The 25,878-nt window shown below is 47.6% G+C and overlaps 1 protein-coding gene across 2 annotated transcripts in view; it reads left to right on the top strand.

The window, feature by feature from the left end:
• The window catches only part of POLR1A (RNA polymerase I subunit A), a 74,852-nt gene that overhangs the window by 38,855 nt on the left and 10,119 nt on the right, over positions 1-25,878 (top strand). For both annotated transcript variants that reach the window (XM_053200865.1, XM_015075766.3), the window contains exons 15-27: positions 7,515-7,664; positions 8,989-9,172; positions 11,499-11,581; positions 11,698-11,856; positions 13,497-13,595; positions 14,470-14,622; positions 15,937-16,019; positions 17,996-18,161; positions 19,070-19,291; positions 20,165-20,379; positions 22,313-22,480; positions 23,405-23,540; positions 24,022-24,179. In XM_053200865.1, the coding sequence (XP_053056840.1) occupies positions 7,515-7,664; positions 8,989-9,172; positions 11,499-11,581; positions 11,698-11,856; positions 13,497-13,595; positions 14,470-14,622; positions 15,937-16,019; positions 17,996-18,161; positions 19,070-19,291; positions 20,165-20,379; positions 22,313-22,480; positions 23,405-23,540; positions 24,022-24,179 (1,976 nt within the window). The remainder of the gene's footprint in view (positions 1-7,514; positions 7,665-8,988; positions 9,173-11,498; positions 11,582-11,697; positions 11,857-13,496; positions 13,596-14,469; positions 14,623-15,936; positions 16,020-17,995; positions 18,162-19,069; positions 19,292-20,164; positions 20,380-22,312; positions 22,481-23,404; positions 23,541-24,021; positions 24,180-25,878) is intronic.

Genomic DNA, 25,878 nt, shown 5'->3' with positions numbered 1-25,878 from the left:
GACTGTCATTGCAGATCTCAAGTGTATATAGCTCAGTGAGTGTTTGCAAAGTGAATATAACTTTGTAAAGTGTCACCCAGATCAGAAAGTAGACTCTCAGCCAGCACTCCCTTCCAGACCCCTGTCAGTTTTTACCCCTCCCCAAAGATAGCCACTGACCTACTTCTAACACTAAAGGTAAGTTTTGTCTTTTCTTGAACTTTATATAAGTAGCATCCTTTGGTAGATCATATCTCTGTGTAAGTCACTCATGATATCACATATAGCAATAGTTAGTTCATTTTCAGTGTTGTATGGTATTCCATTATGTGATTACACCATCATATGTTTATCCATTTTACTGTTGATGGACATGTGGCTTGTCTTCATTTGGCTATTATAAAAAGGGCTACTATAACATTCTTGTATATATTTTTTGTTGAGCGTGTGTGTGTGTGTGTGTGTGTGTGTGTGTGTGTATTTTGGTGACTAAATACCAAGGAATCAAACTGCTGAGTCATAAGATCTATGTTCAGCATTAATAGATTTATTAATAAACAGCAACCTGGAAGAATAGCACAGGGCATGAGAATTCTGGTTGCTCCTTAGCCTCAGCAGAACTTGGTATTATTGTCCCATTTTGTTTATTTCTATTTAATTTTAGCCATTCAGATGGGTTTGTAGTGGCACCTTATTGTGGTTTTAATTTACATTTTCTTAATGACAAGTGAGCTTGAGCACCTCTTCATATGCTTATTGGCTATTAGGGTATCATCTTTGGTGAAGTGCCTGTTCAAGTCTTTTGCTTGTTTTGTATTCTATGCCATTTTCTTATTAGTAGGTAAAAGTTTTTTGTATATATTCTTGTGTTAGTCCGTTGCCAAATCTTTATGTTTTAACCTAATGCTGTTTTCTAATGATCAGAGCTCTTTCATTAATATAACTCACCAGCATTTGCCTTTTATGGCTAGTCCTGTATAAGTATGCTTGCCCTGAAGGTACAATGGTATTCTCCTGTGTTATTGTCTAGTGTTTATTGTTTTACCTTCACACTAGGTCTTAGGTTTAATTGTCTGCATGAAGTTGATATTTATGGGTGTGTGTGATATAAGGTAGGGGATTCCTTTTTTCTCCATATGGCTGTCCAGTTGATACAACGTCATCTGTTGTAAAGACCAACATTTTCCCACTGCTCTTTAGTATCTCCTGTCATAAATCAACTAGTCATATACATGTGGGTCTGTTCCTGGACTCTGTTCAGTTCCATTAATTTGTTTGAGTCCATTGTACCAGTACCACACTATCTTAGTTATTGTAGCTTTATCATACTGACTTCTGATAGTAAAAGTCTTCAGTTTTGTTCTTCTTCAAGACTGTCTTGAATATACTTGGCCCTGTGTATTTCCATATAAATTTTAAAGTCAGCTTATAAATTTCTACAAAAAAAATACCTGCTAGGATTTTTATTGGGTTTACATTGTGCCTCTGGATCACTTAAGGGGGAATCAACATATTTACAGTATTGAATTTTTCAAGTTATGAACCTAGTATGTTCTTCAATTAATGTAAGTCTTATATATCTATCATTAGACCCATTTCCTGGAATTGCTATTATAGATGCTATCGTTTATTAAATTTAATTGTTTATGATTGCAATGTAGAAATGCCATTAATTTATGTATATTATCCCTGTATTCAGCAACCTTGCTGAGTTCAGTTACTAGATCTCTGTCCTTCAAATTCTTTTTAACTATAGAAGTAACTGAAGTTTGTTGTTAAACAAAAATCAGTAATGTGAAAGGAGAAAGGAAAAATTCCCTCCCTCCCCAACCCCATTCTCTGTGTCCACACATACTCTCATAAAAAATAATTAAGAATGAGATATTATACTTGCTCAGAGGAACCATGAATCATGATTAAATCTGGCATTCAGTTTTGAGCTTATATTTTAAATTTCTTTATCCATGACATCCTGGTCCTGAGGTATGAGTTTTCCTGACCACCAGGCACCTGGAACTTTTTTGACTGATTTGTAAGCTGATTTTGACTGATTTACAAATCTGGAAGCCGCCAGGGCTTCCAGAGGGAATTCCATTATTTCAAGCTGTCTGTATTTTTAATTTGGACCACCCTAACAAACTCTGAATGTGGCAAGAAATTCATTTCACTGTTTTCATGTGCTAGGGGTTAACAGAACCTTTCTTGTGATTGCTTTGGGATATATTTAGTTCACTTAATGATATATTGTAGGTCTCATTCTGTGTTCGTACATGTAGATCTATCTCATTCCTTTTAACCCATTCTGTGTTGTATCCAATGATACAGATACCATAGTTGATTTAACTGGCTCTCTGTTGGCAGACATTTAGATTGTTATCTGGTTTTTTACGATTTTACCTAGTGCTGTGGTGAGCACCACTTCTGTTTATACTAGTGGGCTTGCATTGGTATGTATTTTATTTTATTTATTTTTTTAATGTTTAGTTTTGAGAGACTGGCGGGGGGGGGGGGGGTGGGTAGAGAGAGAGAGAGAGGCAGACACAGAATCCAAAGCAGGCTCCAAGCTCTGAGCTGTCAGCACAGAGCCCGATGCGGGGCCTGAACTCACAAGCCGTGAGATCATGACCTGAGCCGAGGTCGGATGCTTAACCGACTGAGCTACCCAGGGGCCCCCGTTGGTGTGTATTTTAGATGAGTTCCCAGCGATGTGATTGCTGAGTCAAAGGGTGTCAAATGTAAATACACATTACAAACTTCTTTTTTAAAGAAATCTTTTTAACTTTTAAAACACGTTTTAAAGTTTAATAACAGTCTTAGTCTAAAAAAATGCCATTATTATTCTCATAGATACTGCTACCTCTCACAGTTTAAAAGAATGTTGCGGATAGTCTTTTCTCCTTAGCATCATAGTTTATGACCAGAAAGTAAATGAAACACTGCTGGGATGTTATTACAGAAGGAAGCTTAAAATCATCTTGTCTGACTCCCTTGTTTTTCTTATTGAGATATAATTCATATTTAACACAAAATTTACCATTGTTAAAAACAGTCTAATTCAATGACTTTTAGTTTGTCTGCTGTGTTGTACGGCAATTACCACTAGCTAATTCCAGAACATTTTCATCATCACCAAAAGAAACCCTGTACCTATTATCATCATTGGCAATTCTTCCTTCATTCCCAACCATCACTTCTGTCTCTATGGATTTGTCTGTGTCAGACATTTCATGTAAAAGGTGTTATACAACGTGGGGCCTTTTGTGACTTGCTTCTTTTACTTAATATAATATTTTCAAGATTCATTCACATTGTAGCATAAACAGTACTCCGTTCTTTTTTATGACTGGATGATATTCCATTGTATGGATATACCTCTTTCTGTTTATCTGTCAGTTGACAAATGGATATTTTGGCTCATTCACCTCTGTGACTGTTATAAATAGAGCCACAGGGTGTATTCATGTGCCAGTTTTTATGTGAATATGTATTTTTAGTTCTCTTGGCTGTATAGCTAAGAGCGGAATTGCTGGATCATATGGTAATGCTATTTTTAACTTTTTTCAGGAACTACCAAACTGTTCTCCAAAACACCTGTACCATTTTACATTTCTGTCAGCAATGCATGAGAATTCTCATTGCTCCACATTCATACCAACACTTACTTCCTCTTTCTTTGTTTCATCTTAGTGGGTATGAAGTGGTATCTCGCTGTGGTTTTGATTTGTATTTACCTAATGACTAATGATACTGAACATCTTTTCATGTGCTTACTGGCCATTTGTAGTATCTTTGGAGAAGTGTTTATTCAAGCCCTTTGCCCATTTGGTGATTGACCTGTTTGTCTTTTTATCGTTGAATTCTAAGAGTTCTTTATATATCCTAGCTGTTAGATCTAGATTAGATATATATGTTGCAAATATTTTTTTTCATTCTGTGGGTTGTCTTTTCACTTTCTTAATGTGTCCTTTGACATACAAAGATTTTAATTTTGAGAAATTTATCTACTTTTTCTTCTGTTGCTTGTGCTTTTGGTGTCACAGCTAAGAAACTGTTGCCCAATCTCAGGTCACACAGATTTACAGCTATTTTTCCATCTAAGAATTTCAGGGCTTTAACCCTTATGTTTAGGTCTTAGATTCACTTTGAATTTTTGTATATGGTGTGAGGTAAGGGTTCAGCTTCATTTTTTTTACATGTGGATATGCAGTTGTCTTGACACCATTTGTTGAGCATTCTTAGCACCCTTGTCAAAAATTAATTAACTGTAGATGTATAGGTTTATTTATGGACTCTTCCATTGATCCACATATCTATCTTTATGCCACTATTATGTCCTAATAATTGTAGTTTTGTTGTATTAAAATCTGGAAGTGTGAGTCTTTTAGCTTTGTTTTTTTTCAAGATTGTTTTGACTATTCAGGGTCTGTTGCGTTTCCTTATGAATTTTAGGATTAACTTGTTCGTTTATGCAAAACTGGCACTTGGAATTTCAGTAAAGATTGCCTTAAACCTGTAGATCAATTTGGGGACTCTTGCCATGTTAACAGTCTTCTGATCCATGATGCCTTTCCATTTATTTAGATTTCCTTTAATTTCTTTCAACATTGTGTTATAGTTTTCAGCATATGACTTTTATTACATTTCTTTGGTTAAATTTATTCCTGAGTATTTTATTTTTTGGTGCCTTTATAAATAGAATTGCTTTATTAAATTCATTTTCAAATTGTTATTGTTAGTGTTACTGTGTTACTGTGTTACTGTGTTATTGTTACTGTCAGCAGTTGTCAGTTTTTCTATGTTGGTCTGTCCTTCAGCTTTGTTTGAAGTCATTTACTAGCTCTGATAATTTTTTTGTGGATTTAGCGTTTTCCATATATATCACATCATCTGCAAACAGAGGTGGTTTGGCTTCTTCCTCTCCAATCTGGATGCCTTTTATTTCTTTTCTTGCCCAGTTGCCCTGGCCAGTACCAGACAGGTCCAATGCTCTAGTACATTGTTGAATAGAAGTGGTGAGAGCAGGCATCTTTTCTTATTCTCGATCTTAAGCAGGAAGTGTCTAGTCTTGGATTATTGAGTATATTAGCTGTGGGTTTTTCATAATGCCTCCCCTTTTACTATTTTTTTTAAGTCTATTTATTTTGAGAGAGAACACAAGCAGAGGGGAGGAACAGAGAGAGAGGGAGAGAGAGAGAGTCCCAAACAGGACCTGCACTGTCAGCTCAGAGTCCAGTGCGGGCCTCAAACTCACAAATCGTGAGATCATGATGAGAGCCGAAATCAAGAGTCAGATGCTTAACTGACAGCCACCCAGGTGCCCCAAATGCCTCCCCTTTGTTAGGTCAGTGCCATTCCCTTCTATTCCTATTCTGTTAAGTGTTTTTATCATGAAAGGGTGTTGGAGTTTGTCAAATGCTTTGCTTGTTCTGCCCTCGTGACTTTATAGATGAGATGGTAGGTCCTGTTTCCCTGTCCTCGGTTGGTTGGATGTGTGTGCCTCTATTACCTTGCGCAGAGACTTGCTTTCCTGACTGTGCCCAGCCTGGCAGTCCCTGCTCTACATACGGTGATTTGATTGAAGTGCAGCTAGTGCAACTAGTGGTTGGCATGACAAGGAAGCCTCACGCTCCTGCCTTAACTTCCTCACCCTCTCCTGGCAGTGCCAGCCTTGTGGAGAGTGTGTCATGACCCTGCTGGTCGTCTTCTGCTGAGATCACATGTTGTCTGCTTCTTTAAAGACACACTTGCCAGTTGTCCTCCCACTTCTGATGCACATGCATTAAAAGTCAACCACTGTGGCCCCATTGTACACATATAAAGACACTACTTTGTGGGGCCTGGTACAGGCGTAGAGAGAGCTGTTGATGCCAGCTGATGGCTTCCAGCCCCTCCTTAGCCGTCATGCCTGTTGCACTGGCCTGTTTGCTCCTGGCCTGCTGCATCTTTGGGAATGCGTGCTTTTGGCCCCTCTGGAGTCATGGTTATCCCCAGGTACTGCTGCCCTCCCTTGGGTTCTCAGTAGAGCAGCTGCTTGAGAAATTGCCTCTCCTAGCCTGCAGTTAGCAGCCACTTGTTGAGCGGATGGCCGCTGTGATGCACCCAACTGGGGCAAAGGAAGGGTGCCCTAGCCTCTCAGTAGCCTTAATTAATTCCAGGCAATGAATTTATTCCTGGTGTTAGCCAGTAAAAGCTTATTGGGCGGGAGCCATCAGGTTGCTAGTCACATAACCAGTGGGTCTGGTGATGTGCCTCACTCAACTTTAGTGACTGCTTCTAAAGTACTCGTCCTTCTTGTCAGCACCACTTACGGGGCTTATTCTCTAAGGCATTTATGTAGCCTCAGTTGTCTAGACCAGGAATGTATTTGGAACGAGTGAGCCTGTTAAAAGTAAAATCAGAGCATGTCACTCCTGTGGTCAAAACCTCCCAAGTAGGTTTCCTTCACACTCACACTAAAAGCCTTCTGCCTGAAATGCATGGTCTGATGTCTGCATGGCTCCTTTCCTCACTACCTTGTAAGTGAAGCCTTCCCTTCCCGTCTTATTTAAAATCCTAAATATTCCCTCCCTCCTCCCACCACTCTACCCGGGGTCCTTCCCTGTTTTATTTTCCTCCAGGGATAATCCCCTTTGGGAATGAAGGTTCCACCAAAGACAGACTGATTTATACATGACTTTTCCCAGCACCTGGCCCATTGTAAGCACTCAATATATAATTGCTGTGTGAATGGGTGGATTTTATCCATTCTGCAAATGACCAGTGCTCAACCTAAGAGCATAGTCATTTTGCCCCACAGTACATGACCAGTCAATGGTGGACCAGACACTGGAGCACTCATCCCTGAAGCTTCTCAGTCAGATGCCTCAGCCTCCTGTGTGAATCTCTTCAGAAGGAGAGCTCTCCATTCTTTCTCTGTATCTTTTCCTTCCTTGGCACCCGCCGGAAAGTCAAAGCTGTTCTGTGGGAGGATGTTATTGACTATATGTAATGACTGCACGTAATAATCGTCTATTTTGATGTGGCCTGAAGATGAGAGAAGGATGCCTTTGAAGAGCGTTCTTTGACCTTTGCCTCAGTCCTGGGCCTGTCCTCTGGGAGACGGCAGCTGCACCTCCACTGCTGTTGTTTGTTTATTTTTTTTACCTTTTTTTTTTTTAAACCATATACTCAAATCTTTCTCTGCTATGACCCCACAGAAATTTGTTTCTTCTCCTTGCTTTGGTCTATTCAGGGACTTAATCCTCAGGTCTAGAAGATTGTTCACTTAAAGAATCATTTTAGGAAATAATCCCATTGACGTTCTTAATGGTGTATGTTTGTTCCTGTTCCTAAGCCCCCTCCTAAGCCATGTGAGTGAAAAAGAACTGAGATCAATTTGTCCTACAGAAGTGGAAGTGTCTGTTTTTCTTGCTCCGCCTACAGATCATCAGAACGGAGTTGTCTGGCTTTTCAAGGTGCATAGGGACAGGAGGTCCTAAAAGGGAGCTCCTCACCTTTTCTCCCTACAATCAGCATTATCTTCTTTTTCTCTCCAGGTTGTGTCAACGCTGCTCATAAACATAATCCCAGAGGACCACATCCCACTGAGCTTATCGGGAAAGGCAAAGATCAGCGGCAAAGCCTGGGTGCAGGAGTCTCCTCGGCCTGTTCCCGGCTTTAACCCTGACTCAATGTGCGAGTCCCAGGTCTGGCTGCCTAGCTGTGTGGGTTGGAGACATCTAGTCCCAGTTTTAGGCAAATTGACTTAAAATGGAGACAGAGAAAGGGAGACACGCCCATAGAAGTGGGCGTCATGGTTCATAAGAGAGGGCCTTGTGTCTGAGTCGGTGTCAGTTTTTAGTTTTAGAAAGAAAGGGTCAGAGTTCATCACTAGCATTTGACCCTCAATATAAACCTCACAACCCACTTGAGGAGCAGAAGGCCTCCAGACTCAACTCTGCAAAACTTGGAATTGCAGAGCCTGAGCTTTCCCTTGAGGCTCCTGAGTGGCTCGAGATCACAGACTGACCGGCTGTGAGGTTGCACACTTGCCAGTTCTGTGGCTCGGGAGCCAGGCCTTGGAGAGGAGGCCCAGGGCAGTGGAACCTGGGCACAGTGCTCCTGCAACAAGCAATAGTGGCCCCACACTAAAGAGTTCCAAGCCTTAAGTCCCCGGCTCACAAGTGCTTTGTCACAGGGTCTAGCAGACATTCCATTTCAAAGTGAAGCTGCCACTTTGCTTTCCTTTTATAGATCGTATGCTTAATGCATACTCCATTATGTACCTAGCAGTCCTTCCTTTAATTAGCTTCTAATGCTTTATCCCAACTTTATAGAAGTGCAGAAGTCTTAAAAGATGTTAGAAAGGTTATGTTGTTCTTACTTCTAGGGTTCAAGGGAGGGAGTACCTAGGCCAAGGTCATGGTTATGAAGTTTACGCTCTGGATGCTCTCATTTGTAGTCACAAGGGTACTTGACCTCAAGTCAGTATGGGCAGGGTTGTGGTGTAAGAGGACATGTAAACACTGAAATGTCTGCACATGCGTGTGTGTATATAGTATAGTCTCTGGAAAAAAGTAATTTAAAAATATTGGTCTATATGTCCTCATCTCCTTTATTTGGAAAAAATACATTAGGGACACCTGGGTGGCTCAGTCAGTTAAACATCTGACTTTGGCTCAGGTCATGATCTCACAGTTTGTGGGTTCGAGCCCCACATCAGGCTATGTGCTGACAGCTCAGAGCCTGGAGCCTGCTTCAGATTCTGTGTCTCCCCTCTCTCTCTGCCTCCTCCCCACTCACAGTCGGTCTCTCTCTCTCTCTCTCTCTCTCTCTCTCAAAAGTAAAAACTAAATTAAAAGAAAAAATATATTAGTTCCGTTTGTACCCTACATCTTTCCATCAAGGACTTGAGGCAGGTTACAGTGGAGGTACATACACAATAAGGTTAATAAAACACAGAGAAGGGAGGGGGTGGCTTACATAGGAAGTGTCACCTCCACTCCAGCGTTGGTGTTGTCCCCTGCACAGGTGATCATCAGAGAAGGGGAGCTGCTCTGTGGGGTGCTGGACAAGGCACACTATGGGAGCTCCGCCTATGGCCTGGTCCACTGCTGCTACGAGATCTATGGTGGGGAGACCAGCGGCAAGGTTCTCACCTGCCTGGCCCGCCTCTTCACCGCCTACCTGCAGCTCTACAGAGGTTTCACCTTGGGTGAGTGCTGGGCGTTTGGCCCCGTGGCTCCCTCTCCTAACCAGCACGCCCATTGGGATGTCTCCCTGACTCTATTAGCAGCCTCCAAGGGAATGGCCAGTCTCCTTCTACAACTATGTCTTCACTTGACTGCCAGCAGCATGACACAGACATGCTCCTTCTTGGTGCTTTCTACCACTCCCTGATGGCCAGCATTTCTTCACCCTCCTTGGTCCTTATTTCCATTCTGTCCTTTTCTCCACCCAGCCTTCATGGTTGTCTATCCCTGACACTGATTTTTCACACTCGAACCCACCTCCATTCTTTCCTGTAAGCGTCCTTCCAGAATTCCTTGGGCACTCCACGTTCCAGAGACCACCTTCTTCCCTACTGTCAGAACTGCCCACACTTCCCAACACAGCTGAGGCATCGGTGCTGTTGGAAACACCATGTTGGGGCAGACCTGCTGGGGTGAACCTAAGATAGGAGGAAGAACTCCCTTGTCTCCTCCCTGGAAATGAGCACACACCATTTGAGGAAGTTGGCTCTGATAAAGACAGCAAGCATGCTGTTACTGTCTATGCCTTGGGCTTACTCAGGGTGGTGCGTCTCCCAAGGACACAGAGTGGAGTCTGAGCCCTTCTGCTTTGTTCCTGTGAGGAACACGTGACATGCTGTGTGTTGAGCCTGAGCCACAGTGAGTGTTAGCATTGTCTAGTTGGTGATTAAAGTAAGACTCTGTGCTTTGCAGACTTGCTTGTGTGCAGACATGGTGGGAATCCCATTGTGGGGCCCATGGGCCACCTCAGCTGGAGCCTGTTCACTTGCCTGCAGTGGGGCTCGCGTGGTTATATGATACATGTTCATTGTGGCAGAGTAGAAATAAATACAGACATGATAATGACCGAAAGTCATCCAGCATTCAAGCCATAAGCAATAACCACACATTTTATGTGTGTCTTTCTAGACTTTCCAATATAAACACATTCAGAGAAAAATGGGATCCTACACTACACAGTTTTTGTAACCTTTTACTCCCCATTTTGGAATGTATTTATATACGTTCTTTTGGACAGGTCCTACATCCTCAGGTCTGTGGCTACAGATTATTCTAGTTGTATAGATGTACCATAGTTTATTTAACCAGTCCTGTAATTAGACATTTAGGCTCTTTTCCTGGTTTTCACTTTATTGCTGGGAATCCCGTCTTTAAAAATGAAAAGTAGCGGAAGATGCCACACCCAGCTCACGATGAGGACCACACCTAACAAGCCGTGCCCACAGCACTGCGTAGCACATGGCACAAAGAGAATTCAGCCCCCAGATACAAAAGCCTCTCAGAGACCACAAGACAGAAAGGGACCAGGGCCAAGCTGGGCCCAGCTCTGAGGGAAGGGCGAGCTAGAGACATTGCCTTCCGCTCCCGCCTTCGTAGCCAGAGGTCAGTGAAGGGACAGCAAAGTGGCCCGGAGCTGACCCCATGAAAGACCCACTTTTGTGGTTACGGCTTCCTCACAGAGGGACTTTCTTTCCTCCCTTATTTGTACGTGTTCTTCTGAGCCCCTCAAGCTTCCAGAATGTTGCATTGGAAATTCCAGCTGTTTTAGCTCAGCTTCTGAACAGTGTAGCCATTGTTTGTCTTCCCATTCAGACCTTGGCTGAGGGACTTTTGAGCCCAGTAGCACTCGACAGATAACAGGCAGCAAGTGGTTAAAAGATGAAGTAGGGGGAGGTCCCGCCCAAGGTGAGGAATTCCTCAGCCCTTTGGGGCCAGAATGACAGGTTTACTGAAGCGACCCAGGCTCCCATCCCCAGGAGCAGCCTGCAGTGATGGGCCCTGTCACCCGGGCACAGGTGTGTGCCTGCACACACACACAACCATGCAGGGTGGGCCCTGTGATGTGTGCCTGCTGGGAATCAAAACCAGGATGTTCTTTCCCTTCCTGTCTTCTTCCTCACTTTTCATCCAAAACCTCATCTTCACCCCAGCCCATCCATTCATTCAACATGTATGTATTGAGTGGAGTGCAGTCTAGCTGGTGGCTAAGAGCACAGGTTTGTGACTTGGCCCTGGGTTTACTTTTCTGCCTATGGAACATTGGGCAGGTAGCTCAGGTTTGAGCCTTAGTTTGACTATTTGTAAAATGGGGCTTCGAATGCTTAGCTTCTGGGAAGCACTTGGGAGATGGTGGCAATCTCTTCTTAATAACAATGTTAATATCGTCATCGTTATTCTGGTGCTTCCCGTGTTTGTGGAACCGTGTGCCGTGCCCTGACCTCCCCAGGCTTACAGCCTGGTGAGAAGTTAGGCCCGGTCCCCCGAGAGTTTGTCTGTCTCACTTCACAGGCGTGGAAGACATTCTGGTTAAGCCGAAGGCGGATGTTAAGAGACACAGAGTCATTGAAGAGTCCACCCACTGCGGGCCACGGGTGAGGAGGGCCTGGGAGGCTACAGCCTACTGCAGAGGGTCGGGTCTCCCATGGAACAAAAGCCACACCTTCCTCCCTTGGCTGCTGCCTGTGACGTGTTCCTTTTCTCATCCTAGGCTGTCAGGGCTGCATTAAACCTGCCAGAAGCTGCGTCATGTGACGAGGTCCGAGGGAAATGGCAGGATGCCCATCTGGGCAAAGACCAGAGGGATTTTAACATGATTGATCTGAAGTTCAAGGAGGAAGTGAACCATTACAACAATGAGATTAACAAGGTTAGTCCAGCAGCGTGTGCACTTATCACCACCATTTTGAATGCTGGTTTTTAAAAAAATCACATTTTGCTTCTCACTTAGGGCCCTGTGGAGCACTTTGGCTCTTTAACAGCTGACTGGGTGAGATGTGAGGTGGGATGTATAGAATTCATCATTTTGAAGAGCCAAGGGCTTTGTGCTCTTACTCGGTTAATGCTGAGAGGGCATGCTTTGCACTTCTTTTTCGTTTTAAATGTTTGTGTTTTGGGGTGACTGCATCCATGGGGACTGAAGAATTCCTCTGGGGCCACTGTGGTGGAGGAGCAGAATGAAGGACCAAAAATACTATTGCCACTTAACATGGCGGCTGGGGGTGAAAGCCTGGGTTCAAACCCTGTCTGCCATGTACTTGGTGTGTGACTTAAAGGCAAGTGATGTAAGCAATCTGTATCTTGGTTTACTAGCCTGGAAGGAGGGATATGAGGAACACTTACCTCACAGCGTTGCTGAGAGGATTAAGGAGCTAATCTACACTATGCTCTTGACACGGTGGGAGCACTCTGGAAATTCTCCAGAGCCCCTGTCTGCTTTTCCACCAAGCCAGTTCTTCTACATCGGAGAAAGGAGAGGGAAGTCCCTGCACAGGCCAAGACCACAGCCGGGGCTCTCCACCATCTTGCCTCAGAGCTGGGGCTTCCAGTCCTGCAGCTTGAAGGAGCCAGCCTGGCCCTCATCCTGCCTTCTGGACCACAAGGCCCAGCCTGAGGGGGAGAGGGAGAAGCAAGGCCATTGCTCAACAGCAGTCGGTGTTTGCCTGGTGCCCTCTGAACTGGCTTCCAGGATCCCTTAGCCTGCCAGGAATGCAGACCTCTCGGTACAAGTGCTGTCCCTGAGAAGTTTTCTTCGGAGGAGCCTTCCCAGCACCGCTCCGAGAATCTGGAGGCCCAGCTTCCAGGCTTGACTAAGAATGCTGGGGTGTGGTCTCAGAAGCACCTCAGAATCGCTTCTTGTCCCACCAGCAACTCTCTTCCCATTGCACACCCCCCACTCCCCCCACCCCATCTCTCCTACGTGGGTCTGGGTCTCTGCAATCCTAGTAGAAGCTTAAATAGACTCTGAGCCCCTCCCAGCGCCTCTTCAGGCTCCACCTAGAGGGTTTTGCTCATGTCTGCTGGCCCTGGAGCCAAGGCCAGACTCCCACGTGGTACTAGGGCAGCATGTTTGTAAATGTGAGTGTGTCACGGGCATTGGTCCTCACTGCCAAGTGTGCAGGAACTGAGGCTGTGCTCTGCTGGGCAGATCCACAAGGGTATCACCTCAAATTTTCTTATTAGCTCCTTTTTAGACTCACCAACTGGATATGCTGGCCCCTCTAGTTCTCCCTTTTTATTCCCATTTGCCAGTGGCAAGAGCCTTGAGCTTCTTGGCAGAGGGTGTCAGGAGGGTGCAGCACGTGGGGGCCCTCATCATTAGACTTGTATCTAGGAGTTCTAGCAAAAAGGATGGTTGCCAAATGAGACTTCTTACCTTGAGTGGGATTTGGCCCTTATCTCTAGATAAATAGTCTGAATTTATTGCTTCCGCATCCCAGGTTTACCTTGTGATTTGGGATTTCAGATGGGAGTGAAGTCACTGACTTGATGTCTTTATTTAATCTGCAGGCATGCATGCCATTTGGCCTGCACAGACAGTTCCCAGAGAACAACTTGCAGATGATGGTGCAATCTGGAGCCAAAGGTTCAACTGTAAACACCATGCAGGTGTGAGCAAAGGCGGACTGGCTGGTTTGCCAGAGGGATGGGGTGATTGCAGGAGGCAATTTTCAGATTTCTTTCTGATTTTAAAAGGGTCCATGTACCATATAAAATGTGGCAAGTACTAAAAAATATAAAAGCATATAGAAATTAGTACCGTTAGCACATCAGTGTTAGAAACAAACACAGATATAAATGTGTGTGTGTGTGTAATCAGTCTTATCTGAGGTCCTGTCATGGTCTGCTTTCTTCATTTTTTAGTATATTGTAAGCACTGTCCTAGAGGTTTCTTTACCCTTAATTTGAGGCCCGTTACCTCCTCGGGGTCCTGCAGTACTTTTGTAGCATGTTTGCAAATGTTAACATTTCTTTTCGAAGTCTTAATGACAGTGTAGAGCAGTGTAGGAATGGGTTTAAAAGGCTGAAGGCCTCAGCAAGTCCCTTGACTAGAGTGAAATCCAGACACATTGCCCTCCTCCCCACCCCCCACCAAGAATATTAATAGGTGGTTTTTATTTTCTTTTGTCCTTAGAGTCTAAGGATTACAATAAGTTACTTTTTCTCGTGGGCCTCAGTTTCTCCATTAAGGCCCTTAGGTCCCTTCTGGGTATAACACCAAATGGTTCTGAGACATGTCTTCTTTTGCAAACACCGCCCATTTACAACTGACCCCAAATACTAAAATCTTGATCAGTCAGCAATAGGAATGCACAGTTCTCTTCTTGAAACATGAGCGCCTTTGGTTAGTTGGAAAATCTAGTTTGGCCTTCAAAATCCAGTTTTCACGCAGCTTTTTTCTGAGAGCAAGCCCTCCCTCCCTCTGCTAGGAAGCAGCATTAACACATGTGTCGATCTCTCCTTTGGGTTTCCTTTCCTCCAGATCTCATGCCTGCTGGGCCAGATTGAATTGGAAGGTCGGAGACCCCCCCTGATGGCATCTGGCAAGTCACTGCCCTGCTTTGAGCCTTATGAATTCACCCCCAGGGCTGGCGGCTTCGTCACTGGCAGATTCCTAACTGGTATCAAGCCTCCTGTATGTATTTTGGTTTTTCCTCTTGCCTCTTCTCATTGCTAGGCTCAGTGGTAGGAGGCTTGTGACCTCTACCAACAACTTGGAGCAAGGACAATCGACTAATAAATGCCAAGCCATTTGTTGCTTTCTCACTAGACCCTGTGGCCCACAGGGACAGTAAGGATGCCACCCTGTCATGTTCAGCATTATAACACCAGAGCTTTCACAGCACCTGGAACATCATGAGTGCTAAGTGTTTGCTGAAAAATGAAAAGATGGGTAAGACCGATCCTAGGTCCGCCTTTTCCTGCCATATGCCCTCTCTATGCTGTCTTCCCTACTTTGAAGGCAGCTAGAGAGGGGATGCCCCTCACCAGGGTGCCCTCTGTTGCCAAAAGGAACATCACAGAGATTTATTTCACACTCCACCCCCACCAAGAGTACCTCCCATGGCTCCTCCACGGTGGGAAAATTGACTAGCTGTGGCAAATGTCTAGTTCTTGGTCAGCAACAGACTTCTCCCCTAAGAAAAGGTTTTCTCCTCACACTTGTCAGAAATGGCTTTTTGAATGTTAGTACCTTTTGTTCCTTGGTTAGTGCATCTCTGCAAGATCAGACAACTAAATCCAGGTCGTGAAGAGGACCGGCCTTTCGTTTCAAGGCCACCAGCTGCTCCAAGGGCTCATCAGTCCCACATGGGTTCTCCAGTGACCACCAATGGCCTCTGACAAAGGATGGAGGAGAGATGATACAGACCAGAACTTTTTAAACTCTGGTTGTGACCCCTTAGTGAATCATGAAATCACTGTAATAGATAGTGACTGTCATTTCTTTATAATAAAACAGAACAGGGTAGTGAAGAAAACATCCAAGTAAGGGATAGGACAGTTTCCTAAAGTTTTCCTTTGAGTTTTCTATCTGTATGTCCATGTTTGCTGATTACTATCATAAGTGTATTTCTTGTGGTGAGTTAGTTAAAACGTTTGGAAAAGACTGTGTACCTCTGATAACACTGTTGGAAGCAGAATTCAGGGATGTGGACCGAATGGAAGAGTGATAAAGCCCAAGTGCCATTTCAATTTGGAAAGTGGGGTGTGCGGTGTGGGATAAAATACTGAGGGTGGAATGCATGGGTGCAGGTGGAGCTCCTGGCAAGGTAGCGCAAAAGGTAAGCCACAGGGGAGGGCAGAAGCCACTGGGGCCATCGGACCTGTCCGGGCCGAGAGCCACAGGAGATCTGACTAGGCTGCCGGTGGTGTTGTTGGCCTGCACCACCCTTCAGGAAGCATCCTTCCTCACGGCCACCTCTGGGGCCCGGCCCCGCATCTCCCACAGGAGTTCTTCTTTCACTGCATGGCAGGGCGAGAGGGTCTGGTGGACACCGCCGTGAAAACCAGCCGCTCCGGCTATCTCCAAAGGTAAAAAGCACCTGCTCTGCCTCTATCAGACGGGGTCTGTGTCCCAGGACTAGTCACCTCAACGTTGTCATCTTTCACATTGTCGGTGATGGTTCACTTATAGTCCCTTTGGGTGAAAAAACTTTTTAAAAATGGCCATGGGTGGCCTGGGACAGAAAATGCAGATAAGCTTCCCCTTCTAAAAGATTGGTAGAGAGTGAGCTCAGAGGTTTATACGGAGGGCCCCTGTGTTCTGCGGACGCACACTATTCCCCCCCACCCCCTCAGGCCTGGCTCTAAGTCCTGTTCTCTGGGAACTTGGGTGACTACCCCACAGGGAGGCAGAACTCCTTTTATCCTGCCCTCAGAGGTTTTCCTGTCTCTGCTCCAGCCTTGTCCTCTCTCCTGCTGCTATGTTCCAGATTCCCCAAAGCTGCAGTCCTTACTATGGTCCCCTCCCCCTTGACTGCCAAGGCTGCAGCCATGGGGTTGGGCCAGGAAAGGGAAGGGTGGGTTTGGGGTGGACAACCCTGGGTGGTGGGGCAGCAAGGAAGCCATCTGCCGAGCTGGCGGCACCATGTGGAGAGCTGGCATTCAGCACCGCTGGGCGAGTTCCCCTCTCGGGCATGGATCACACGGCCGTTTCCTTCCGTGAGCAGGGGTTACGCCCCACTTCCCATTTCTTAAATCGTTCAACAATACGTGTATAACATAGAAAAAGCTAGAAAACAAATGATCAAATAAGTCTGGGGTGAGGGGATCCTTGTGTGGGGTGGGAGTCCCTGAGGCCGATTAGATAACGCTGGGGGGAAGATGTGGAGGGTCTTTGTTCAAACAGAGGAGCAGCCACCATCGGAGTAAAGTACATAAGCCTCCGCGAGCTCCATCTGCCAGTGGAGGGTTGTGGTGGGGAGGTCCCATGCAGGGCTTCAGACAGGATGGATCGGAGGAGGCCAGCCCGGCTATGGTGGAGTTCTAGCCGGACGTCGGAAGGCTGCGCCCCAAGAGTGGCCATGGAAAGGAAGAAGCCGTTGTGAAGACGTAGAGCAGCTGGCTGAAACGCAGGAGGAAGAAGCAGAGAGGCAGCAGATAAACCTAGTTGAGTTTTCAGGCCTGAGTGGCAGCTCAGAGACACAGTTGACAGAGAAGAGAAAGAAAGTATGTGTGGCGTGAGGAGTCAGCAGGAGGTTATTCAAGCAGCCATGTCCCGTGGACCTTTAAAGACAAGGCCTGATGGTTAGAAGAGGCCTGGACGCACAGCCTTGTGGGGCCGTTGCTGGTGCTGAGAGCAGGGCCCTGCGGGCAAGCAGAGCAGAGCAGAGCAGAGGGCTCCAGGCAGCACCTGCAGCATTTGCAGCAGAGGGGAAGTGGTGCTCAGCACCAGCCTCACCAGGCCCTGGGCTGGATGCCAAGAAGACAGTGGTGACTGACACTGAATTCTGTCCTTGGAGCTTAAGGGAACAGTGGCTCCTAGAAAACCTCCTGTTAAGGTGGCAGGAAGAGACAGGGGCTGAGTGGCCAGAGGTAAGCTAAGGAGCCAGTACCAGGTGGTAGGAAGAGAGGTTGAGGGAGACAGCTGACTACTGGGAGCACTGAGGAAAAAAGGCACCAGGTTAGGGTTAGCACATCAGCATTTAGTTCCTAATGTGTCCTTAGTTTCCCTGGAAAATATCTGGACTAACCACACTGGAGAGGCATTGGGTGGGTAGCAAGCCCTCCTGCCTTACCTGCCTTATGGACCTACTGATGCTGGTCCTTGGGGAGCTCTTCAGTGCAGGGGAGTGAAAGGCAGGCAGCAGTCCCGGCTGCTGGGGCTGGATATGGGAGCCAGGGCCAAGCAATGGCAGCTAGCCTCTCGCACACGCGGCTGCAACTTCCTCCTCCCAGAAAACTGTCAGGAAGCTCCCTGGTCAGGAGCTGCTGTAGCACAGAGCCTGGGGCATCGGACCCTTGCCCAGCTGCCCTTTCCACCGTCCACTGCCCTGGTCTCCTTGCAGGTGCATCATCAAGCACTTGGAGGGGCTGGTCGTCCAGTATGATCTGACAGTCCGCGACAGTGACGGCAGCGTGGTACAGTTCCTGTATGGGGAGGACGGCCTGGACATCCCCAAGACACAGTTCCTGCAGCCCAAGCAGTTCCCCTTCCTCGCCAGCAACTATGAGGTAGTTGGCCTGACCAGACCTGGCGCCTGGAGGTGGTGGGGCCCGGAGCTGCATGGTGGGCCTTGCACCCTGAGCTTTGCCATGCAGTGAGGTGGCTGTTGAAAAGCAGAGTGGAAAAGGTTTACAAAGCACCGGTCGATGCCTTAAAACATTTGACATTTTCATAGCCCCTCAGGGGACTTTCATCACATGAGATAGCAGAAAGACACGTGTACCTCTGGAACAACAGCTACCATCTGGGGGCATTTGCCACGTGCTGGGCCCTAAGCTAAAGTGCACTGTGGGCAGCGTGTGCTTTTATCCTCACCACAATGTGGGGAAGTAGGTATTCTTGTCCATTTTACAGCCGAGACCAGGAGTATCGGAGCTGAAGTGACTAGCTGCTGTGTGGCAGGGCCAGTGTCTGGACCTAGGTGTGTCTGACACACAGGCTGGTGATCTTCATACCATGCCTTGCCACTCCCAAGAATGACCATCACCATTAACTGAGTAGTCACCTATTTTGCAGTCCGATACTGAAACCACTGGGACCTGCCTGTGGTCATGCAGCAGATGGCAGTGTTGAAGGTTGCACTCTGGTGCCAGCTCCTTTCTCTCCTGGTGCCTGTCCCACAGCTTTGGCTATCACTTTCTCTCCTCCTTTCTCCCTAGAAACTCCCCTGGGTTCTGCAGGGGCTCTGAACATGCTGGGATGCCCCCTGTTATCCCTGTAGCTCCTGAAGCACCAGCTCCCAAGTCCAGGATACACAGTGAGGGCCCTGTTTAGCAGCAGGTGCTCAGCACCTATGAGAGGCATTGTGAAGCCTCCACACGTCTTGGGCCTGTGAAGTTGTATGACCTGGCCCTGTGTCATGCCCTTATCTCTTTGGTCTTATGTCTGTGGTTTGTTTGTTTGTCTGTTTGTTTAGGTGATAATGAAATCGAAGCATCTCCATGAAGTTTTATCCAGAGCAGATCCCCAAAAAGCTCTCCGCCACTTCAGAGCCATCAAAAAATGGCAAAGCAGGCATCCCAACACCATGTTGAGAAATGGTGCCTTCTTGAATTATTCACAGAAGATTCAGGCAGCCGTGAAAGCCTTGAACCTTGAGGGTGGGAACCAGAATGGCCGCAGCCCTGGGACTCACCAGGTGACTTGGGGGGGGGGGGGTGACTGTGTCCCCGGTGCCTGGAGCATATAGGCCTCAGGGATTGAAGAAATGGGTTGTTTTCTTAATAGAAGGTATAATCGTGTAATATGGCGTTCTTCACTGTTAGGAAACAAATGGCCCTCAAATAGGAACTGAAGGAGGGTACTCTTCACAAGGGTGTGGGCCAGATTTGGGGAAACCGATTGGGGCTGGTAACTTGGGTTCTCACCACCCCAGGTGGGCAGGAACAGGGAGAGTAGCCACTAGGAGTGGAGAGGGTAGCTGTGGGCAGTAGGAAGGCATGGCCTACTCAGAGGCCCCTTAGAGAGGGTGGGGTATAAATGCCCAGCATTGCTCTCCTCCCACATTCCCCTCTGCTGCTGGAGCCTCCCATTAGGCAAACACAGCTGGGAGCCAGGAGGCAGGGGAACACTTTTAAGCAGTTGCTGTGGGGTAGCTTTGGGGCATCAAGTGTGTGAAAGCCTGAAAGAGGGACAGCCGTGTCCTGGTTTGCCCTAGGATGGTCCTGGCTTTGCCTTTCAGCCTAACATTATTAATGATAGTTCCCCATTCTACTCTAAAAAAATTCCGGTTTGGACAGTAACTTTCCTGGTCACCCTGCCTGTGTTCCAGTGGGCTGGGATGAAGACCTCGGAGAGTCATGGTCAGGCTCGTGCATGCCAGGATGGATTCTGTTTTATCCCTGTCCTAAATGTTGGGGTGGATTTCTCATTGTCGTCTGGTTCTGTCTCCTTCCCCTACTCTCATTTGGAGCCAGTGCCTTTGATCCTCCTTATCCCACTGGATGTCCCAGGAAAGACAGGCCCATTCCTGGTTTCCCCCCACGTGGCTGAGGCCTTTCCTTCCTTTCAGATATTGAGAATGTGGGGTGAGTTAGATGAGCAGAGTCGAAGGAAATACCAGAAGAAGGCGGCTCCTTGTCCAGACCCCAGTCTGTCCGTCTGGCGCCCAGACATCTACTTTGCATCAGTGTCGGAAACATTTGAAAAAAAGGTGGATGACTATAGTCTCGAGTGGGCATCTCAAGCAGAGAAGAGTTATGAGAAATCAGAGCTTTCTCTTGACAGGTAATGGCATTGATTTGTCACAGGGCACGTGCAGAGGGAGAGTCTACGTCTCGGGCCCCTTCCTTACCTACTCTGGAAGGGAGGGCAGCCTCCTGAGTTCGAGCCTCCAGGAGGAGGGAGGGAAGTAAAATAGAAAGGACACCTTGCAGGCCCAGAGGGCTCCAAGACAGGCAAGGGTAAATAGGCAGGAATGGACACCCCTGCCTGGCCCAGGACAGAGAAAAATGCTCTCCTGGGTGGAAGCTTGCAGAAATGACTCTCTCTTGAGTTTGGTGTGGTGGCCATGGCTAATTGAGAGTCAGGGAATCTGCTCGCCATTCAGCAGCTTCTAACTCTGACCCAAGGCAAATCATTCTCTGCCCTGTGACCCTATGGCTCAGCCTTTCATGAGGGGTTGGATCTGATTTACTCTAATACTCCTTTGAGCCTTGGATTCTGAAGTCTTAAGAAAGAAGGAGCATGTGCAGTCCTCAGCTTAGACTCGTTCACCAATAAATAAATAAATAGACAAACAAACCAACCCTGGGGTCTAGGCAGGTACCAGCACCGAGCCACATCAGGTTACAACATCAGAAGCACCCCCAGGGAGGCCTGCTGCAAGGTTGGTATTGGAGCGGTTGTCAGGGGATCCTTTGCACTCAGCTCGCCGAGCCTGGCTGGCAAAGCTGGAAGACCTCCAAGGTGTAGGCCCTGGCCCAGCTGCTCGGGGAGACTAGCCGAGTCCAGGAGTGGGCCTGCAGGCGGAAGTTGGGAATCGGTAAAGGCAAATGAGCAAAGGCAAATGCATGAGTGGAGGAACCAGAGGGGAGGAGCAGGGCTCTCTCTCTGCCCTTTAATGTGACTTCTCTAGTCAGGCCTCAGAGAGGCCCGGTCAGAATAAATTATGCTGGGTTACCACAGCTGCCGGCAGGGCTTTCCCTGAAAGAGTGAGACCCTGATGCCCTTGTCCCCTTCACCCTTCTCCCTGTAGCTCAGGACACTGGCTGTGTACCTTCAGAAGGACAGGCAGTGCCGTATTGGGAGTGGGGAGAGATGAACCCTGGAGGGGGAGGGGGGCATCATTTGGGTTTGTAGGACCAAGATGGGGAGGTGATTCCGCCTCAGTGGCATTCACAGGGGACCTGTTAGCAGGCAGCAAGCTCTGGGTGAATCTCTAAAGTTCTGGAGGTATTTGAAGGCTCTTTTCTGTCAGGAAGACTGATAGGTACTCAGACCTCACTGGTTTGAAGTAACTGGGAGAGACGACATGGCGGGTTAGAGGGAAGTCTCACTTTTAAAAGGAACTTGCTTTGAAATGTAGCGTTACTACTTTTTCTACATTCACATGTACGTCCAGTTAGTCTTCCTGTGTCAAACCCCTTCCTGGTTCCATGTGCTGGGGAAATACAATGTTCCTGTGACTGTTCTAAAAGGAAGAATGGTTAATACATCACAAAACTGTATAGCGTGCGCACTTCCCATGTGGCCTGGAGTCATTTGCACCGAATAAGATAGCAATCCCCCCCTTCTTCCCCCACCCCATACACCCATAATAGTTCAGTGACCGCCTTCCTAGTTCATACAGGGGGAGGTGGGGAGAAAAGAATGGAAGGAAAATGTGAAGAGCGAGCTCAGAAATACTCACTGCTTTGGGGACTCACGGTAACTGGTGCAGAGTGGGAACTTGGTGTTCTCGGAGCAAACACGAACGGTCCGAGCATGGATGTCTAGCACTTCAGCCACCCAGCTGAGATCTGTACTGCATAATTTAGGACATCCCAGGGTCACTAGCAGGATTTGAAGGATTAGGAGGATCATTTGCCTAGGGAAAACAAGCCCAGAAAGAGGGAGAGCTAATACTCCATGCACCCTGGCTTTGGGTGGTGTTGACAGCTCCTAACAGACAGGTGGTGTCTGTGCTCCTAGCCGTGCCCCCCTCTCTACCCCATTCCAGGCTGAGGACCCTGCTGCAGCTCAAGTGGCAGCGCTCACTATGTGATCCGGGTGAGGCCGTGGGCCTACTGGCTGCCCAGAGCATTGGGGAGCCCTCCACACAGATGACCCTGAACACTTTCCACTTTGCTGGCAGAGGCGAGATGAATGTCACTCTGGGCATTCCGAGGTACGGGGCTACATGGGTGCATAGCGTGGGATCTTTCCTAAGCCCACTCCTGGGGAGGAAGTCATTCAGTGGGGGGCAGGGCGGGGGGCGTCTTCTCCAAAATGGCGATTAGAGTTGGACTTCCTGGGGCCCAACTGGTTTCTATGGTTGGATCAGTGCCCAAGCCTCTTGGAATCTCTCTTTGTCCCTCTGCCAACTCCTGTATCCGTGACCTGGGACACTTGTGAAGCTACACTTCTGGGGTCGGGACTCGGGAGCAGAGGTTGTTAATAAGCCACATGCACTTGGCTGCCTAACTCTGGGGGCACCAATCACCTAGAACGTAACCCACAGTGGCCCTTCCGGTACATGTACACATCTGTAGGGTAATGGCCACTGGACAAGAGGAAAGAGTGGGAGACTCACTTGCATTGAATGCCTGACCTTGCCACTTTTTAGCAGAGAGACTGGGGTTCTTCAACTTCCCTAACCTCAGGATCCTTGACCTGTGGAAGGGCGGAGGCCAGGGCCCACCATGCAGTTGGACCATGTGGGCTGACAACTCAGGGGCAAGGCCAGGAGCATCATGGTGCCTGCATCCAGTAGGAGCACTATAGGTGATAACTTTATCATCCTTGCATTTCTCATTTGTTCCATAAGCTCTTAGTAAGCACCCACTGTATGTAAGGCACAGGTGATAGGAAACAAGAATAATACTAGCCTGTCCTTGAGGAGCCCGTGCTCCTATGGAGAAAATTGATAGGAGGGTCACTTGCTGTCACTCACTGGGCCAGAGCTGGGACTTTCTGATCCAGCGTACTTCCTTGCAATATCCCAAAGCTTCTCAGATCCCAGAAGAGCCGTAATATCTTGATAAGAAAGGCCTCGCAAAAATAGGGAATCTAGGTACCTCTTACGATTACACGTGCCCATGCTCTGTGACAGGTTGAGGGAGATTCTCATGGTGGCCAGTGCCAACATCAAGACGCCCATGATGAGCGTGCCCGTGTTCAACACCAAGAAAGCACTGAAGAGAGTAAAAAGCCTGAAGAAGCAGCTCACCAGAGTGTGCTTAGGGGAGGTAATGGTCTCTTGGACCTGGCTAGGAGTGGGTGGAGGCATTTTCCTGCATCTTCCATCTCTGAAGAACAGATTTGCTGACCATCGAGACCCTGGGTTCAGACTCCCATGAATGAGGGAGAAGCTGTCTCTGCCAGGTGCTGAGCAGGGAGGGATGAACCAGTAAGCTTTAGAAGTAATCCATCAGTTTATAGCTTTTTCGCATGCCTTAAAAATAAAAATGCTTTCTGCGGTAACTTATTAGCCCCGCTGGAGTCTGCTCCCTGCAGCCTTGGGCCATCCTCTGGAGATGACCCACCAGCCGTGGGCACCTGTCCCCCGAGGATTCACACTGGCAGAACTCAGTGGGGTTCCTTTGGGGTTTGGGCCTGTGGTCCCTCCCCCTCTCCCCCTAAACCCTTGGATTTCCCAAAACCATGACTGTCATGCACAGTCCCCTGGGACTCAGGCAAGTTAGGTTCTCTCTGTCCCTCTGGTTCAAGGTGTTGGAGAAAATTGATGTCCAGGAATCCTTCTGTATCGGAGAAAAACGGGACAAGTTTCAGGTGTATCAGTTGCGGTTTCAGTTCCTGCCACGTGCACATTACCAGCAGGAGAAGTGCCTGAGACCTGAGGACATCCTGCACTTCATGGAAACGAGGTTAGCACTCAGGCCACATTTGTTGTTTGACTTTGTCATTGCCCTTGAGTGCTCCAGGCTGTAGGACCCCTGGAGATTGGCTGCATTTCTCTAAATGGATCCTTCAAGGGCAGTGTTTGGGAAAACAGCAGGCCCTGTAGCCTAATTTGGAAACCTCACTGCTAATCTGGCCTGTGGGTGTGATTGCATTAACCACGCACCACTCCGTGAGAACTTGCCTTCTCTCTGGTTGATGAGTCTTGTCGTCTTGGGTTTGGAGGCTTTAAGACGTGGAAGTATAGGTACCGGAAGGAGGAGGGAGCCCCATCACAGGGTACCACTGTAAGGTCAGACTAGCACATGGTGTTGGTTTTTGACATGATGTTCCAGGCAGCATAATGTTGTTCCTGATACATTTCTAGTCTGTGTAATAATGAGCAGTATACTGATAGCATGCTGCTTTTAAACCCCAATTCTAAGCTGGGGTTACCTGCAACTTCTTACAGAGAAATTCTGGTTCCCTTCTGGTAGGGAGAATGAACATTCTTTTTTTCTCAAGTGCAAGTTAGTGCTGGACACTTGAAAAGCACAGGCTACCACACTGAGTACCCAGGAGTAGGATGGTCGACACATTGGGGCTGGGGTAGGCCAGGAAGAGCCAGCGAAGCACTTTTGACTCACCAGCGGACCCTAGATCATGCCGTGCAAACTCAAATGGTTGCAGGGCCCAGCAGGAAACAGGCCAGTGAAGAAGGCCGGGAGGTCTCTGGCAGGCTGGAGAGTACAGAACCTGCCTCAGGACAGGCATGTGGGCCACAGTGGCCCGATCTCCTAATTAAAAAAAACAAAAAGCCTCTTTCCCTGCTTTTTTTCTGTCTTTGGCTGTTTAGTTGCTTGTTGATGCTTTTATAAATAAGCCTCTTAGTTTTTAAATATCAGCAACTAATTCATACATTTTCAAAAGCTTGGTGACGCCCAAATAGATCCCATCTGTCAGCAGGATTTGGTCACAGACCACCAACCACTGCCTCTAATCTAGACCAGTTCTCAGATCTTCCTGGAGCCTCCCCAAAATGGAGAATCAATGGGGCAGAGTGGAAGCAGAGTTCACTGCTTTCAGTCATCCCACCAACCTTTACTGAGCAACGCCCACACTGGATGTAGTGTGGCCAGGAGAGAGCGGCTGTTCTGCCACTGGCCCTCTTCTCTCTGACCTGAAGATGTGAGCTGGCCTCAGGCCAGCCCTCTAAACATGTGGTGTTCAGGACAGTGGGTATCGTGATAGATGGGCTTGGATGTGAAGTCATCCCCTTGGAAAGGGGCCACCACTGGGCAAATCCTGACCCAATCTACATGAGCCCGGATGAAATTGTTGCAATTTACATGAGCCCGGGTGAAGTTGTCACAATTTACATGAGCCCAAGTGAAGTTGTCGCTGTCTGGGCCTTGGGGAATACGTGCATCACCATCCACATGGGTGGAGAAGGTTCCTTTTACCAGGCAGACCCAGTGCTCTCAAGACTCTGGGCCATGTCACAAGAGACGTGTCTCCAGCCTGCCGGCTCATTAATTAACAGGGAGGAACAGAACTCCCAAGTGCGCCACATGTTTGTGCTGGCCAGGCAGCCCTTTTCTGAGAAATGGGAATTAGGATCACATGGCCTCTTGAGACTTGTCAAGAGCAGGCGAAGCTGGATAGTGTGCCCTGTTTTTATTCACC

This window comes from Acinonyx jubatus, chromosome A3 (genome assembly GCF_027475565.1).
Source record: "Acinonyx jubatus isolate Ajub_Pintada_27869175 chromosome A3, VMU_Ajub_asm_v1.0, whole genome shotgun sequence".
Lineage (NCBI taxonomy): Eukaryota > Metazoa > Chordata > Mammalia > Carnivora > Felidae > Acinonyx > Acinonyx jubatus.
The sequence above is the reverse complement of the archived record's forward strand: the minus strand, read 5'-3'. Positions and strand labels throughout refer to the sequence as shown.